Source organism: Athalia rosae, chromosome 8 (genome assembly GCF_917208135.1).
Source record: "Athalia rosae chromosome 8, iyAthRosa1.1, whole genome shotgun sequence".
NCBI classification, from domain to species: Eukaryota; Metazoa; Arthropoda; class Insecta; order Hymenoptera; family Athaliidae; genus Athalia; species Athalia rosae.
The window spans coordinates 4,190,710-4,206,854 of record NC_064033.1 but is presented as its reverse complement, the minus strand read 5'-3'; the positions used below and the strand labels follow the sequence as shown (position 1 = coordinate 4,206,854).

The 16,145-nt window shown below is 40.0% G+C and overlaps 3 protein-coding genes across 4 annotated transcripts; 2 read left to right on the top strand and 1 right to left on the bottom strand.

Moving 5' to 3' along the window:
• The first annotated feature begins 1,652 nt into the window (after positions 1–1,652).
• Positions 1,653–4,606, top strand: LOC125501988. Its single transcript, XM_048659253.1, has 5 exons — positions 1,653–2,311; positions 2,416–2,476; positions 2,591–2,715; positions 2,827–3,179; positions 3,252–4,606. The coding sequence occupies exons 1-5, from the start codon at positions 2,300–2,302 to the stop codon at positions 3,574–3,576; spliced, it is 876 nt and encodes a 291-aa protein (XP_048515210.1). The 5' UTR covers positions 1,653–2,299; the 3' UTR covers positions 3,577–4,606.
• Positions 4,607–4,768: 162 nt separating this feature from the next.
• LOC105684963 (methyl farnesoate epoxidase-like) lies at positions 4,769–8,148 on the top strand. The gene is made up of 8 exons (XM_012398722.2): positions 4,769–5,433; positions 5,535–5,832; positions 5,926–6,114; positions 6,194–6,380; positions 6,484–6,607; positions 6,699–6,879; positions 6,968–7,227; positions 7,316–8,148. Exons 1-8 carry the CDS (start codon positions 5,349–5,351, stop codon positions 7,492–7,494), a joined length of 1,503 nt encoding a protein of 500 aa, XP_012254145.2. The 5' UTR covers positions 4,769–5,348; the 3' UTR covers positions 7,495–8,148.
• A 149-nt stretch (positions 8,149–8,297) lies between these two features.
• On the bottom strand, positions 8,298–13,235 carry LOC105684973 (probable cytochrome P450 4aa1). Of its 2 annotated transcripts, none has more exons than XM_048659252.1 (7): positions 13,061–13,235; positions 11,356–11,524; positions 10,873–11,253; positions 10,667–10,733; positions 9,340–9,887; positions 9,059–9,238; positions 8,298–8,948 (listed from the first exon to the last, which is right to left on the bottom strand). In XM_048659252.1, exons 1-7 carry the CDS (start codon positions 13,088–13,090, stop codon positions 8,752–8,754), a joined length of 1,572 nt encoding a protein of 523 aa, XP_048515209.1. In that variant the 5' UTR covers positions 13,091–13,235; the 3' UTR covers positions 8,298–8,751. The 2 variants fall into 2 exon arrangements, with proteins under 2 accessions (XP_048515209.1, XP_012254155.2); XM_012398732.2 differs by lacking the exon at positions 13,061–13,235 and adding an exon at positions 12,315–12,944.
• Positions 13,236–16,145: the final 2,910 nt, after the last annotated feature.

Here is a 16,145-nt window from a genome sequence, read left to right as displayed (position 1 = left end):
CTATAGTCTTTGCACATTTTTGGACGCGAAAAACACCAAAGACTATAGTCTTTGCACATTTTTGGACGCTAAAAACACCAAAGACTATAGTCTTTGCACATTTTTGGACGCGAAAAACACCAAAGACTATAGTCTTTGCACATTTTTGGACGCGAAAAACACCAAAGACTATAGTCTTTGCACATTTTTGGACGCGAAAAACACCAAAGACTGTAGTCTTCGCACATTTTTGGACGCGAAAAACACCAAAGACTATAGTCTTTGCACATTTTTGAACGCGAAAAACACCAAAGACTATAGTCTTTGCACATTTTTGGACGCGAAAAACACCAAAGACTATAGTCTTTGGTGTTTTTGGACGCGAAAAACACCAAAGACTGTAGTCTTTGCACATTTTTGGACGCGAAAAACACCAAAGACTATACTCTTTGCACATTTTTGGACGCGAAAAACACCAAAGACTATAGTCTTTGCACATTTTTGGACGCGAAAAATACCAAAGACTATAGTCTTTGCACATTTTTGGACGCGAAAAACACCAAAGACTATAGTCTTTGCACATTTTTGGACGCGAAAAACACCAAAGACTATAGTCTTTGCACATTTTTGGACGCGAAAAACACCAAAGACTGTAGTCTTCGCACATTTTTGGACGCGAAAAACACCAAAGACTGTAGTCTTCGCACATTTTTGGACGCGAAAAACACCAAAGACTGTAGTCTTCGCACATTTTTGGACGCGAAAAACACCAAAGACTATAGTCTTTGCACATTTTTGGACGCGAAAAACACCAAAGACTGTAGTCTTCGCACATTTTTGGACGCGAAAAACACCAAAGACTGTAGTCTTCGCACATTTTTGGACGCGAAAAACACCAAAGACTGTAGTCTTCGCACATTTTTGGACGCGAAAAACACCAAAGACTGTAGTCTTTGCACATTTTTGGACGCGAAAAACACCAAAGACTGTAGTCTTTGCACATTTTTGGACGCGAAAAACACCAAAGACTGTAGTCTTCGCACATTTTTGGACGCGAAAAACACCAAAGACTGTAGTCTTCGCACATTTTTGGACGCGAAAAACACCAAAGACTGTAGTCTTCGCACATTTTTGGACGCGAAAAACACCAAAGACTATAGTCTTTGCACATTTTTGGACGCGAAAAACACCAAAGACTATAGTCTTTGCACATTTTTGGACGCGAAAAACACCAAAGACTGTAGTCTTTGCACATTTTTGGACGCGAAAAACACCAAAGACTGTAGTCTTTGCACATTTTTGGACGCGAAAAACACCAAAGACTATAGTCTTTGCACATTTTTGGACGCGAAAAACACCAAAGACTATAGTCTTTGCACATTTTTGGACGCGAAAAACACCAAAGACTATAGTCTTTGCACATTTTTGGACGCGAAAAACACCAAAGACTATAGTCTTTGCACATTTTTGGACGCGAAAAACACCAAAGACTATAGTCTTTGCACATTTTTGGACGCGAAAAACACCAAAGACTATAGTCTTTGCACATTTTTGGACGCGAAAAACACCAAAGACTGTAGTCTTTGCACATTTTTGGACGCGAAAAACACCAAAGACTATACTCTTTGCACATTTTTGGACGCGAAAAACACCAAAGACTATAGTCTTTGCACGTTTTTGGACGCGAAAAATTTCAAAGACTATAGTCTTCTGTGTTCGTCACTCTGAAAAATGCATCCAAAGGCATCGAAAAATTTGCAAAGACTACAGACTACAATAATTACAGTTATACTCATGTTGATTTTCTACTCTTGATATTTGTATTTCTACCTTTTTTTCAGAAAGCTGATCGAAGTCGAGGTCTAAGAATCTCCCTTATTGCAATCTTAGTGAACGGCGGTTTCTCATCAAATTACCCAATTACCAGCGGTTTCAGTACGAATTCACAAGTCATCCGATTTCTTGAACTCTGTATTTCCATCGAAGATATTCATATTTTGAACCCAGTATCCAATGCAAGGTTATTGCAACACAACGATCTATCGTTCATTCGGATCGAAAAATCCATGCCGATGAGATGTACATACGTTGGTTTAAATATATATAGATTGCGATAAATCGATGCGTTCGTTGTGATCTAACAATAAGATATTACCTAAATGCAGAAACTGAAAGCATGAAATTGATGAAATCACTAGGATTCATTGATCCGTGAATTACAGAAGACTTTATAAACCCAGCTAAGGTAAGCAGACCGTTTAGTGAGTCGAGATCTCTCAAAGAAATCGGTTACCAACTCCGCTGATCGAAGAAGACTGTAATGAATCTACAGGTAATTAAAGAATTACGATAATAATGAAACTAATAACCCTTGTAATAGTTGAAAAATAAGATAAAAGAGACAATCATCAAGGAAATTTGAACCAACTGTTCCAGAAATGCGTTGTAATCGTATCTACGGTGATATTGAGCTGTTCGTCCAGTTTTCAATTTGAAGGTAAGTTAAGAACCGCAAGAGCTGATCCTTTTTTCCTGGCAGAAAAATTTCGATATAATTCACTCATCGTATATTTTAACGAACTGTCTAACTCTCATTTTTCCGCAACCGTTGAGCTGGGAGGAGACAAACCCAAGAGATCGGAGCCTTTCACCCGCCATAAAATGGTCCGTTGCTTCGACGAGAACGTCAAGATCCTCGGTCCGAAAAATTTCGAAGTTGAAAAGCACAATACAAACGTACGATTCCCCTCTCAAAAACAGCCATCGAAATCAAAGCATTAAAAAAACGTGAAAAAAACAACAAAAAAAACAAAAAGAATCGACTAAACTCCTCCAAATTTCCCGCAGGAAGAGACGAAGATGTCGATAACGCGGCAAAAAAGAGGCGCGGGTTGCGTGATCGAGACAATTCACATCGACGAGGAAAATCCTGGCGTTAAAAAAAATCATCCCCGCATAGAGCACGTCCGGGATAATTATCCCGACAAGAAAAATTTCAACCCGAAAAATCCGTCCGATCCTTTGGAAAAGAATTTCAACACTCGCCGTTATTTCTCCGACGAAATCGAAGTTTCTTCCCGCAACGAAATGAGCGGTGATAATTCGTCGCCAGTTATTCCGAATTTACCGTCGATACCGCACATCGGTCACGAGGCGACTTTTCCGATAGACGATCGATCCGGTCGGGATAAAGTTGGACCGTAAGGACGAAAGAAATTCGGAGGTCGCAAACGAATTCGGTGCGAAATTTTACTCTTCGTTTCGCTTTTCAGGGACACCGTCGTGGACGGGGAATTCGACGGGGATGGAGAACCGGAGTTACGTCCGTTGGAAAAAACGATATCGTTCAAAACGAATACTCGTAGGCAGGAGACCGTCGATCAAACTGGATTTCTGCGAGAGAAAACCAACGGATATCCCATAAGGAGTAACGAAAAGTGGAGGGATAAATTCAAAGAGATCCCCTATAGAGTGGACGAGAACGGACGCGTCGTAGACACATCAGGAGCTTCGAATTTTTACGATATCAATTTAATTTCTGTTAAAATCGCTATCGCTTTCATCGTGCGCTACGCAATCTATGGCATAATTTTATAATCCCAGTTCTCGTTACTCCGACAGAAATAAAGAAAACGTTGATAACAATAATATTAATAATAGTAATCGTAAAGTAACGTCATCGTTAAGTTTGATTATGTTAAAGATTGTGTTATAATAGAATTAGAGACGAGCATTAAACGAATATATTAAAATAACAGAAATTCTTTAATTAAATTGCCTTCATCTCTGCAGAATTTTAATCAGTCGCGATATCAATTCAAGGATTTTTCCAACGGATGATCGTGGGCGTGGTCGAATTTCGATCGATTTGAGATCATCGCTCAGAATCGATGAATTCATCTCCACGCGAACATCACATCGTACGCCAGGATCAGGGAGCTCCTTGGCTTCACCGTATCCCGGAAGATCAGCGTCGCCGCGAACCAGGCGAGTTCCTTCCTTGAAAAACGGATCGAAAAATCGTGAAACTTTTTTGGACGGACCAAGTCCTGAGCGATCTAATTCATGAGGTGTACGACCGGGCGGTGAGAAAGGAAGAAAAAGGAGCGGGAAAATTTAGTTTTTTTTTTTACAAATCATACGAATTGGCAATAAATAATTACCGTTGATGTAGAATCGACACCTTTTGTAATCATTAATATTGTTACTATTATTACCGATATCGCGCGATTTCACTTTGGCAAATTCGTTGGCTAATGGGTTCCGTATATCGTGTGGTATACCTACTACGCGGTAACGATTCCTCAAGGACTCTCAACGATTGCTTATTTTACAAAATGGTTATTCAGGTCGTCCGTCAATGGCCTCTCAATGAACTCTCGACAACGCGTCTGCAGCTTTTACTTGAGCAAACTTGCGACCACTTTTTTACTTATATATATATATACGGCATAAGTATACAAACCTGATGTAAATATAGTTGGGTAACAATGGTTTGTGAAAATGTGAAAAATTTCTATTACTTTCGGGACTTGAGAACCGGAAACCGTGACGCGTTATTTTCTCGTTCTTCGTCCGCATTTTGTCGTCCTTTCGCAAAATCGATACGCTTCGGAGCGCAGATATACGGTTCCCGTTGCGGAACGCGATCATCCCGCGGGTTCGTAAACCGGTGCTGCACCGTGGAGCGCGATGTCCCGTTAGAAGGAAAGTTTTATTTCGCAGCAGCCGCAGGTGAGAAATTTATCGAACTTCAGTTGCAGTTTTAGTCCGGACGTACGTACCTTGTGAGATCGGTATACATACTTAAAAATATGTATACGCACACTGTACACACGTTTATTTACTCGAAACTAGAACTACGATTTATTCATCAATTATAATATGATAATCGCGAGGTAATTATATATCTTAATTGTTTACCAAGTGATTATTTTTTTTTCATTTTTTTTTTTTGCTCCACACGACGTTAAATAACAATAATTAATTCGCTGTGTGACGCTTATGAATCCAGCTTATTCATAAATCTGTGACCTTTTTTCTTAACCCCCGGATGGCATGTTGCGGAAAAGAATTTTTAATCTCTTTTTCCATTAATTGAAAATCTTGATTCGTTCGCGATTAATCTCAAACGTATAAGATTATTTACCGACTAGATTAACCCAGGAATATTTTCATATGCTAAACAATCGAAATAAATTCATTCGAGTGTATATACCTTCCCCTCGTGTGACTCCGCGTGTTCGAAACGTGTGGTAAATAAAACGCACCTTCGACTCTGAGGATAAAAAAAAAAAAAAAAACAAAAAGGAAAAAGTGATAGCGACGTGGCGCGAGAAGAAAGGGAAGAAAATCACGACAAGTTCGACATGTGGTTGGCCGTTACCTGCCTCCTGATAGCCCTCGGGATAAAATTAATAACCGGGCGGAAAGGGAGGGGACGTTTTCCGCCAGGTAAAATGATACGGGTGCTACGGTGCGAGAAATGAAAACAGAGTGTTTGTTTTTTTTTTTTCTTCAAATCGAACCATGACGAATCTTTTTTTTCACCGTAGGCCCTAGGGGCCTGCCGTTGGTGGGCAACATACTCGACCTCAAACGTCTCGTCGAGGAGACGAAATTCCACTACAGAGCGTGGAACAGACTGGCCGAATCGTACGGGGCGATCGTCGGCCTGAAATTGGGTCTCTCCGAGCCGATGATAATCGTCTCGGGGAAAGAAGCTGTCACGGAAATTCTGAACAGGGAGGAATTCGACGGACGTCCGGACGGATTTATATTCCGTCACAGGACACAGGGCGTCCGTAGGGGCGTCATATTCACGGACGGGACGATCTGGAAGGAGCAGAGAAGGTGGGCGATCATCGCCCGATGGTTCGCCTTAGTCTTCGCGCTATCAACGAACTTTTTGTATATTTTTTTTTTTTTCTTTGCCCCCAACGACAGATTCGCCGTGAAAAATCTGAGGGAATTCGGCTTCGGGAAAAGGACCATGGAGAACATGATCGTCGACGAGGCTCTGACGTTGGTCAAAATTATAGAAAGAAAATCAAAATCGCGAACTATTCGAAACGTGAACAAAATCGCCACCGTCGCTGTGCTCAACAGTCTCTGGTGTCTGACCTCCGGTATAAGGTGAACGATTCGGATCGGAACGACTTCCGGTTTAATTGATTTGAGAAAAAAAAAAAAACTTTCTCTTCGCGTTTACCAGGTACGATCAGGAAAAGGAAGACGCTGGGCTCGAGGAAATGTTGCAGACGATAGACGACGTTTTTAAGGACTCGGACGTCTCGGGGGGAATCATAACTTATTTTCCATTTTTGAGATACCTCATTCCCGTTTATTCCGGATTCAACGCTAGAAACGAACGCCAGAACAGACTGTGGGATTTTTTCGGAGTAAGAATATTCTGCGTAATTTTTTTTTCCTTCATTTTATCATACGATATCTTAATCGTATATTCATTAATTTTTTTCTTCTCCATTTCCATAACATCGAAAGAAATTCGTCGCCGAGCATAAAATTTCGCGTAAAAAAGGATCGACCGAAGAGCCCAGAGATCTGATAGACGCTTACCTTGCGGAAATCGAATCGCAACCACCGAATTCTGAGTCATCGTTCAACGGTACGCGCGTTTTAACTTCGCGAAGGTGTAACGGAGGTGATGCGACTCGTACGAAAAATGAGATTCAGAAAATTTGGTCCAATTTTTTCAGAACCCCAGCTGATCGCTCTCGTCAAGGATCTTTTCACGGCCGGCGTTGAGACTACGAGTAACACTGTAGGTTTCGGGCTACTCTACCTGGTAGCTAATCAAACGGTTCAGGAAAAAATACACGAGGAAATCGACCGAGTGATCGGCAGGGATTCGCCGCCCACGTTGGAAATGCAAAATAGGTGAAACGTGGATTCTTTCTTTATAGAAAAAAAAATAAAATAAAATAAAAAAACTGAATTTTTTCGCAATCAATACAAACGTTTCAAGGATGCCGTATTTGAACGCTACGATCGCGGAGGTATTCAGACTTTCGAACGTCGGCCCTACGACCATACCTCATCGGGCGATGGCGGACACCGAGCTCCTGGGTTACGAGATAAAGAAGAATTACGTAATACTGCCGAATCTGCACAGCGTGCACAACGACAAATCCCACTGGGGTGATCCGGAAAATTTTCGACCCGAAAGATTCTTGGACGAAAATGGTAACTTCCAAAACGATCCCTGGGTCATGTCGTTCAGCGCGGGTACGGTTTTCCTTTTTCATTATTTTTTCGACTTCTCCCCGATTCCTCCGAAAATTTATTTTCAAATTCTAATATCGCTACATTTCAGGGCGCAGAAAATGTCCGGGCGAAAAATTGGCGAGGAACAGTTTGTTCCTTTTCCTCAGTTGCCTGCTGCAAAAATTCCGATTCGAATCACCCCACGGCGAAACTATACCCTCCCTGGACGGCGTCAACGGATTCACGATTTCACCGCCGAATTTCAACGCGGTCGCCGTAATCAGGTGACGAATACTTTAGCGTCGGGTAGCGCGTCTGATCTCGTTCGTTAGCGAAGCCAAATTCGACGAGGAATATAGGCGAATGGACGTTCGGAGAAATTAGGATAGACGAATAAATGTAACGCCGAAATTGGCCGAACTCTGGTGGGTTTTTAGAGCTGATATAAAAGGAGAATTAATAATCAAGTAAATAACTGAATATGGATGTCGATGGTAAGTTTTTCACGATTTTACGTGCTGTTAATAGGCATGTCATTTGATGCACATTATACGATTACCGGATCCCGTCCCGTGCTCTCGGTTGAATAAAAAACTGTTAATTAATACGTTTCGTAAAAAATTCATCATAAAAATGATACTGTTAATATACGGAGTATTATACGGTGGAGTCGTTCGGATGGTTGCGAAATTGGCAATAATCGCGAATATATATACCACCCGTTTCAAGTAACTAACTAATTACAATTCAAATTTAGTTACACCACGTATCGTGGGGAACGACACGTGAGCCAGAGAAAACGATATTGAACAGAAACGATTTCTCGGATCGTCCCGCGCGAGACAAGGCCGTATTTATCATCGTCAGTCCTCGTTCGCGATTGGAAGGCAATCAAATCGGTGATACCCATGTAAATTAACGCGACGCGTACTTTTTAACTTTATGCTAATTTTTTTTACCTCGCATCGAAATTCTCTCTATTTTCCATTCGATATCGCAGCTAGACATTCGCGTTTATATATGTACCCGCGATCTGTTGTGCTATAAATATACATATAGATGGGATGAAAATATACGCGTAGAAAGAAGAATTACGCAGAAATACTTTCAATTATTATTTACTGTACACTTATCCTTTCCGAATATAAATAGGTAAGTAGTAGAGACATACGTGATACCGAAGCACCGATAATAATACACGCACATATGTATACGTACACACACACATACATATATATATATATATAAATATATGTGTATGTACGTAATATGTACCACGCAACATTTGCTCAGCTGTACGGGAATAAATTTTCAATTCCCACACCATACGTAAAAAAAAAAAAACAACAACAACCATTCAAACATTCTAATGACGTTACAATAAAATACCTCCCTCTTCATTTTCCAATACTATACATAATATGTATATATCTAATTACTGTGCACCTTCTACGGGTTTACTATCGTACGAGTCATATATATATATATATATATATATGTACACACAATATATATAAAAAAAATATTAGTAAATATCACTGTGCGCTAAATGGCGTCGTTCGAAATTTCGCTCGTTACCGATACCGGTCTCGTTTTGAAGTTGACCCACAGGCCACCCTGGATCCTCAAGGTCAGTCGGAATTTTGGCCGAATTTCCTCCTTCCCCGGTACCGGGTGTAGCTGAAACTTTCTCAGTATCGCGCTGATCATCGCTTTCATCTCCAGCATTGCGAATTTGTATCCTGCAAACAATTCGTATCGTCCGTTACGAACGACGACTCGCGGTTTTTCAACTTTTTCAGAAGCTGGAAGAAAAAATAATAAAAAAAAGAAACCAATCGCAGCAATTTACCTATGCAGTTTCTCGGCCCGGCGCTGAACGGTATGTAGGCGTAAGGGTGTCTCTTTTCCGACGATTGAGGATCGAACCTCGCGGGATTGAACGTGTGCGGATCCGGAAAATGATGTGGCAATCTGTGCGTCGCGTAGGGCGAAACGAAGACGTCGCAACCGGCCGGAATCACGTGTTTGCCTGGAATTTTCGACGTAAGGAGACAGCAAAAATGAGATGCGAATTTCGTATCTCCGTTTTTTTTTTTTTTTTTTTTTTGCTTTTTTTTCAAAGTTACCAACCGACTCTCGTGTCTTCCCCCAATTTTCTGGCGAACGCCGGAACGCTGGGGTACAACCTCAGGGATTCCTTGATGCACATCTCGAGGCATCGCATGTCCTTGAGATCCTTGATGTTCGGGGATCGGGGGTCGTCGCCGAATATTTCCGTCAGTTCTCGTACGCATTTGTTCTGCCATTCGGGGTTTGCGGCGAGCAGGAAAATTGTTATGGCAACCGCCGAACCCACGGAATCCTGACCGGCCAGCATGAAGGTGCAGCATTCGTTGATGATGTCGTTCTCGTCGAAGGTTGGATTTTTCTCGCTTACTTCGACCATGAATTCCAAGAGCGAGGTCTTCCTCGTCGCGTCGTCGTCGCCGCGATCCTCGTCGAGGATGGTCGACCTACGTTTTCTCATCGCTTCCCGTTTTTCGCCGATCATTTTTCTGCATATGTCGAAAAGCTCAGCCTGATGAGCGTTCTCCTGTTGTCCGTAGGCGGTCTTGTCGTATATCCAGTTCACCAGTAGCCAAGGGTGAACTATGCGGTAAGGCGCTATTACCTGACCCCTGAAAGAAAATTTACCGCAAAATTTTTCACCTGCGATTCCGGTAGACCGCGAGTTCGCTTTTTTTCTCTCTCTCTCTCTCTATCTGTCTATCTCCATCTCTCCACTCTCCTCTTTGATATTTTTTTTCTACTCCGATATTTTCACCCGTATTGTCATGTAAGAGTGGACTTCGAGGTGTTCCAAAATTACGACACTGTCCCAGATTACCGTAAGCTCACGTACCGCCTCTGTTATAACCATGGAGTGAAAGTCCGTACGTCCCATGTGAATATACACGTCTATTTTGTCGCGACTTTATCGTTGCTCCGAATTATTTATTCATTCATTTAGCTAAATTGTTATTTTCTTTCTCATTCTTCTATTTTTATTCTTCTTTCTCGTTATTTTCCCTTAGAATTTTTTCTCTTTCATTTCTTTAATTTTCGGACCGACCGACACGCGTCGTCGGGAATAACCCGTTGGAAAGTGTAAGCGCGATCGCATTCCTAATGCAGGTTATTGTATCACCGTACCTACGTGAGCTTCAGATTTAGCGAAAAGTTATTACGAAATAATTGTAACATAATAGGTGTGTGGGTATACGGGGACCCTAACGTCTTACCTACGTTACACGGACTAAAAATGCGACAAACCGTCATCACCGGAATGACGAAACGAGGTCGTCTTAATACAATAATAACGATATAATTAGAAGAAAATCGCTTCCCCAGAAAATTTAAAAAAAAAACGAAAAAAACTCTCTTCGCACGATCTAAATCAAGCGGGATATTTACTTACTTACGGAAGGGTGATTCGTCCTCCTTCTTCAATTTCTTCGACGCCAATGTCACCCCGAGTACAGTTTCTGCGAATAATTTTTGATTGATTTTTTTTTTTTTTTTTTGATTTTTTTTTTAATATATAATGGATAAATATTTCTTGTTTTTTTTTTTTTTCATTTCCTTTCAATCGCAATCTTTGAAAAGACGTAGCGTAACGCTCACCGTTTAGAATATTAATTACGGAATCGTTGACGAATTTCGTAAGGTTGACGTTCTCCTTAACGGAATTATCGATTTGGTTTACCAGGTGATCGGCGCACTCGGCGAATGAATTTGTGAATCTCTCTAATATCTGAAGATGAAACGCCGGCTGAAGGAGCTTCCTGTGGGTCTTCCATCGATCCGATTCGCTGGTTATCAATCCGTCGCCAATAAAATTGTGAAGCATACGGTAAATGAAGGTCTTTTTCAGGTGTTTGCTGCTGCTCAACACCACCTGAATGTCAGCGGGTTCGAATAACACCACCGCCGGAAAGGCTGTCATCCAAATTCTGAATATCGGACCGTATTGGTTGTAGGCGGTGTGCGACATTTGGTGCATCACTGGTAACGAGCGAGACAGAAAACAGGTGAATATAAACCGGGTGTTTACGTCCTTCCGTTTTGTTTGTTTTCATTTTTATACTACGATCTCTGTGGACTCACGTGTTTCGTCGGCAACTATGTAGGCATTTCCTATCAACGGGATAGTCGGCGGACCGCCCAAAGTCAATACGAATCTGACGATCCTGAAATAATCGTTCAACGAGTAGATCGCGTAAAATATCGCGAATACCGCCGCGATCGCCCAAACGTCACCCTGGCTGAATTCCCACTGTAAGTATACAACCGAGTTAATAAAATTCCGTGTTGATTTATCCCTCGTTTCGTTTCATTCATTCCTTCGTTAATATTGTGATGTAATAAAAATTTACGAATCGATCGGCTGATTTGAATATTGATCGAAAAAAAACTGGATATCCTCAGGGTGATCTTATTTTTATCTGTAACCCAACAACTTTTAATAAAAAAAAAGAAAAAAAAAAAACAAACTACAAACTTGACCGAGTGACTTGATTTTAGAAGTGTTTAATCGTTGCGTAATCTGCGCGCGATTATCGAAAACTTGTTACACATTTGACGTTCCAATTGATTTTGATGGACGATAAAAATTTCACATCTTTTTTCGTCAACGAATTCGATACAACGATGTAGACGATGTGTTATTTCGATCCAGGAAAAAGTCGTGACGATAAATTTACAAGGAAGAATGAAGAGCTCGCGGAATACCAATAACTACGCTCGGTACGGGCGTGAAATTTATTTATAGCAATTGCACTTGCCTCGATCAGGTAGGAAGAGAAACAAAAAAAAAAAAAAAAAAAAAAAAAAAAAAAAACGATTGAATAAAAAGTAAACGAAAAGTTTTGGGAAAACAATTTTCTCGACAAATATAATCCCACCACCTTCACCGATACGCATACGCATACAGTGCACGGTATATCGATCATCCTTAATTCGGATCGTTAAACCTCCACTTTATATTTTTTTTTTATATTGATTTCTTACTTTCTCTCGATAAGAAAATGATCTATATTTATTTAATGTGTTTATACAGCACTCACGTTGTACAACATATTTTTCATTCTTCTTATTTTCTCTCTCTCGTCTTTTCCTTTAACAGAAATCTACGATTCTATAATATATATATATACGTCGAATAATATAAATCAGTTCGTTTATATCGTTTCTTTTTCCTTTATTTTTTTTTTTAATATTTTCGTTTTTTTTTTTTTCGTACGTCACTTGTAACGAATACCGCGAATCGAATACGACATAATTGAATACGTTTATGATAAAAGTAAGAGAACTTTTAGTTGATCGAAAATTATTTTTCTTTTCTCCTTCTTTCTATATTATTATTTATTAACAATTACAAAATAACCCATGCTACTGTGATACACGTGCCGCCACTTCTGATTCCACCACGCGGATGCCTCAAACTTTTATATATCGCCCCTCCATCGATATACTTGCGTAAAAAAAAAAATCACAAAATTATATATATATACACGTTACGTGTATACACACCCCCCTCAACGATGGGTGAGAATAATTTACTGGACCATTATCCGGTGTGGTTGAAAATAATCCTGAAAAAAAACAAGGAGAAGAGGAAATAGTGAAAAAAAAAATCTATCGGTTCAAAATCCTCCGAGATGTTTTAAATTTGCGATAATTAACGGCCGCGGAACGAGCGATTGTAATTGATAAGCGTTTTTTCTATTTCCTTTTCGCGTCGGGTTGGGAAGTTGTATTGAAAAATTTTTATAATCCATCACTTTTTTCGAACCTTTCAAAATTATCATACCGATGAGCGTGTATCCCAAACGTACTTCATGCACGTATTCCATACAGCGAACGACTACGCACCATATCAATTGACGGCGTAAAATAGAGAGAGAAGAAAAAAGAAAACGTCGAACTCACGAAATTGTTCAGTTATTTTTTGTCATTGTCTTTATTTTATTCTACTTCGATTTTTCAACCATCCCGATTAACTAGTTCGATAAATTAACGCTCAATTAAGATGACACTGTTAAGATGTGCGCGCGCTAGTTTATTGTACAGCAGGTGTATCGATGTACCTATACTCGTTCCGAATATCGCCTATCGGCATACCTGTGCCACCTATTGTCTTTTAATATTGTCGGCACATCTCCATGCACTTCACGCCATCAGCGGTGGTCCCCATAACAGTGGGGAGGACCGTTCGTTTTTCTTATGTACGTACATTCGTGTGTCGCCGTTGGTTGAATGGTATTTTTTTCTTTTTTTTTTTCTTGCCGTTTCGATTTGACATCCGTATACACGCGTGAAATCGACGAGGAAATATCGTTCGTTGCTCGACGCGCGTGATCGCTGGGCTGTCGAATTTCTGTGATTATTTTTTTCATCATTTATCTCCGTACGATCCAGAAGTCGACGCGTTCGAAGGAGACGGTTGCAACCTCGAGTCACCTTGGAAGACGCACGGTCTGTACCCGGCTAATTGAAGCAACTTGGTACAACGCTCAATAATTTTGACCTTGACTTCCGCGTTTGATTTCATGCTTCAATTATTATCGGATCTAGCTTCGTCGAATTCTTTGTTATTTTTTTTTCTTTCTTTTTTTTAGCGAGAGACTAAAAATATTTAGAAAAAAAAAACCACAATGAAGATATCACATTTGCGCGTATTACAATATTTTATTTTTTTTTTTGATTCTTTTTCAATTGATTTCGATTTAAATAACTTGGTTCCTGACGATGATAGATTGATTCTTTGACGTTTAAATAACCATGTGCCAATTTGCATGAGGTAAATTTGGATTAACGGTCAACTCTAAACTCTGAGGTGTTTTTCTTTTTCTTTTTGTTCCCTTTTTTAGCTTTTTGATGAAAAAATTTTGATGACCGTCTTATACATTTTCAATACCTGTCAGTTTACCTCATCCGATTGAGAATAATATCTGATTCTAATGAAACAGCTAGCAAGAATTTGTTAACGATCATAGTACACTAATCATTTATGGAATAACGATCGGATTTTAATTCCTGCTCAGTATTCAACGAGCATTATAAAGATTCATCAAATTTTTTATACAATTTTTGGAAAATAAAAAACAAATTTCTACCGGGCATTCAGACGTCAATCGAGAGAAAAATATATTCTTAGGGTAAAATATGGATAATTTGAAATCAGACTGGTAATGGATAGATGAGGTAAAAAAATGTTGGTAAAAATTTAATATAAAGCACCGGCAGAAAGTTTGGGTGCACCTGTCGAAATTTCTTGCCGCACTAAAAGTTTGATAGCGGACTAAAGAGGATCTAAGAGGTAAATGGGAGCGAGGAGAATCTTACTGCTTCTGATTGAAGGTACGGGAAAGATGTTTGGCTCTTGATTCGGCTCTCAAAGGATAACTGGGATCATAATACTGCCGTGTATATGCATAGACCATAATTGTAGGCGCCACAGCAAAACGAGTAGGAGGTGAGCAAGGTGTTGTATGAAAATAACAGTGTCTTTTATGAAAACTATAAGCACGATCTTTATTTTGGCTTTAGATTGTTATTTCGTACACAAGGATGCTCGAATCAACAAAGGAGACTGCAGCGATGAAGTTGTACTGGAGGAAGAATAACCACCTCCACTTTAACTCGAAGATTTGATTCGCAGAGTCCTTAGCGGAGGATGATCAACCAATTTCTGTGTATGTAACTTCGCTTGCACGTCCTCAGTTGCCTGTCAGGGGCCAGGAAAGATGCGACGAAGCCAATCATCATACATGCAGAGTGGATAATTGCTCTAATTAAGTTATTATATGGGTTGAATCGTACTGTGTGCATATTTTCTTTATAACTATGAAATCATTACTTTGATGTGACTATTGAAAGTTATATTGTAATAACGAAGCAATGAATATATCTGTAGAAATGGATCCATAACATGTATGACGATGTACAAACATGTATTTGTGACCTTTAATTTATCAATATATCTGACGACTTTGAGTACAAGATTGTTCGAATACCATCAATCCCACCCCTACACGCCAAATCCACTAATATCCTAGAATCATTGAGAGAGAAACTGATTCCTTGCAAGACTCAGCATATGCCTGCATGTGCATTCAGTCATTCGTTCATGCTTTCACTCGAACCGGAAGAGATAATGCGAAGCTCTAGAATACCGGCCCTGAAAATTAAAAGTTGGCCGAAAAGTGAAGATTTGTATCAGGAGAAGAGGAAACCCGAGGAGGTGGTCCGAAACTTAGTGCCTTATCATGTGCATGCATTCAATCCTCCATGATTCTTTTGAGTCTGATAGAGAAAGCGACTGATTCTTTGCAGAACAGACCATAAGCCTGCCCATGTATTTATTTATTTCAATGAATCGTAGACACAAGAGAGAAAGAATGATTTCTAGCTTGAAAACAGCGTTTCCGGAGTTTACAATTGAGGCCAAGATATTTGATGAGTATCAGGAGAACAGAAAATCGAGGAGGTATTTCGGAATTCTAAATTTTAGCCGGAAAATTTCCTGGGTATCAGGAGAACAGGATACCCGAGGAGGTATTCCGAGACCGGGTGCCTGATCCTGTGTATGCATTCGTTCCTTTGTATAAAATCTCTTTCGAAATTTTTTTTTTTTGGTATCAGGAGAACAGAAAATCGAGGAGGTATTTCGGAATTCTAAATTTTAGCCGAAAAATTTCCTAGGTATCAGGAGAACAGGATACCCGAGGAGGTATTCCGAGACCGGGTGCCTGATCCTGTGTATGCATTCGTTCCTGTGTATAGAATCTCTTTCGGAATTTTTTTTTTTTGGTATCAGGAGAACAGAAAATCGAGGAGGTATTTCGGAATTCCAAATTTAAGCCGAAAAATGTTCTAGGTATCGGGAGAACAGG

What these genes read in the sequence shown, in the direction of transcription:
- LOC125501988 (XM_048659253.1), top strand. An exon ending in GTCCAGTTTTCAATTTGAAG is followed by an intron (nt 2,477 to 2,590) that starts GTAAGTTAAGAA and finishes CCGCAACCGTTG; the next exon opens with AGCTGGGAGGAGACAAACCC. An exon ending in TTGAAAAGCACAATACAAAC is followed by an intron (nt 2,716 to 2,826) that starts GTACGATTCCCC and finishes AATTTCCCGCAG; the next exon opens with GAAGAGACGAAGATGTCGAT.
- LOC105684963 (XM_012398722.2), top strand. Translation starts at nt 5,349, where the DNA reads ATGTGGTTGGCCGTTACCTGCCTCCTGATAGCCCTCGGGATAAAATTA. An exon ending in TTCTGAGTCATCGTTCAACG is followed by an intron (nt 6,608 to 6,698) that starts GTACGCGCGTTT and finishes CAATTTTTTCAG; the next exon opens with AACCCCAGCTGATCGCTCTC. An exon ending in ACGTTGGAAATGCAAAATAG is followed by an intron (nt 6,880 to 6,967) that starts GTGAAACGTGGA and finishes AAACGTTTCAAG; the next exon opens with GATGCCGTATTTGAACGCTA.
- LOC105684973 (XM_048659252.1), bottom strand. Translation starts at nt 13,090, where the DNA reads ATGAAGTACGTTTGGGATACACGCTCATCG. An exon ending in CGTAATTAATATTCTAAACG is followed by an intron (nt 10,734 to 10,872) that starts GTGAGCGTTACG and finishes AATTATTCGCAG; the next exon opens with AAACTGTACTCGGGGTGACA. An exon ending in GGGGGAAGACACGAGAGTCG is followed by an intron (nt 9,239 to 9,339) that starts GTTGGTAACTTT and finishes CGAAAATTCCAG; the next exon opens with GCAAACACGTGATTCCGGCC.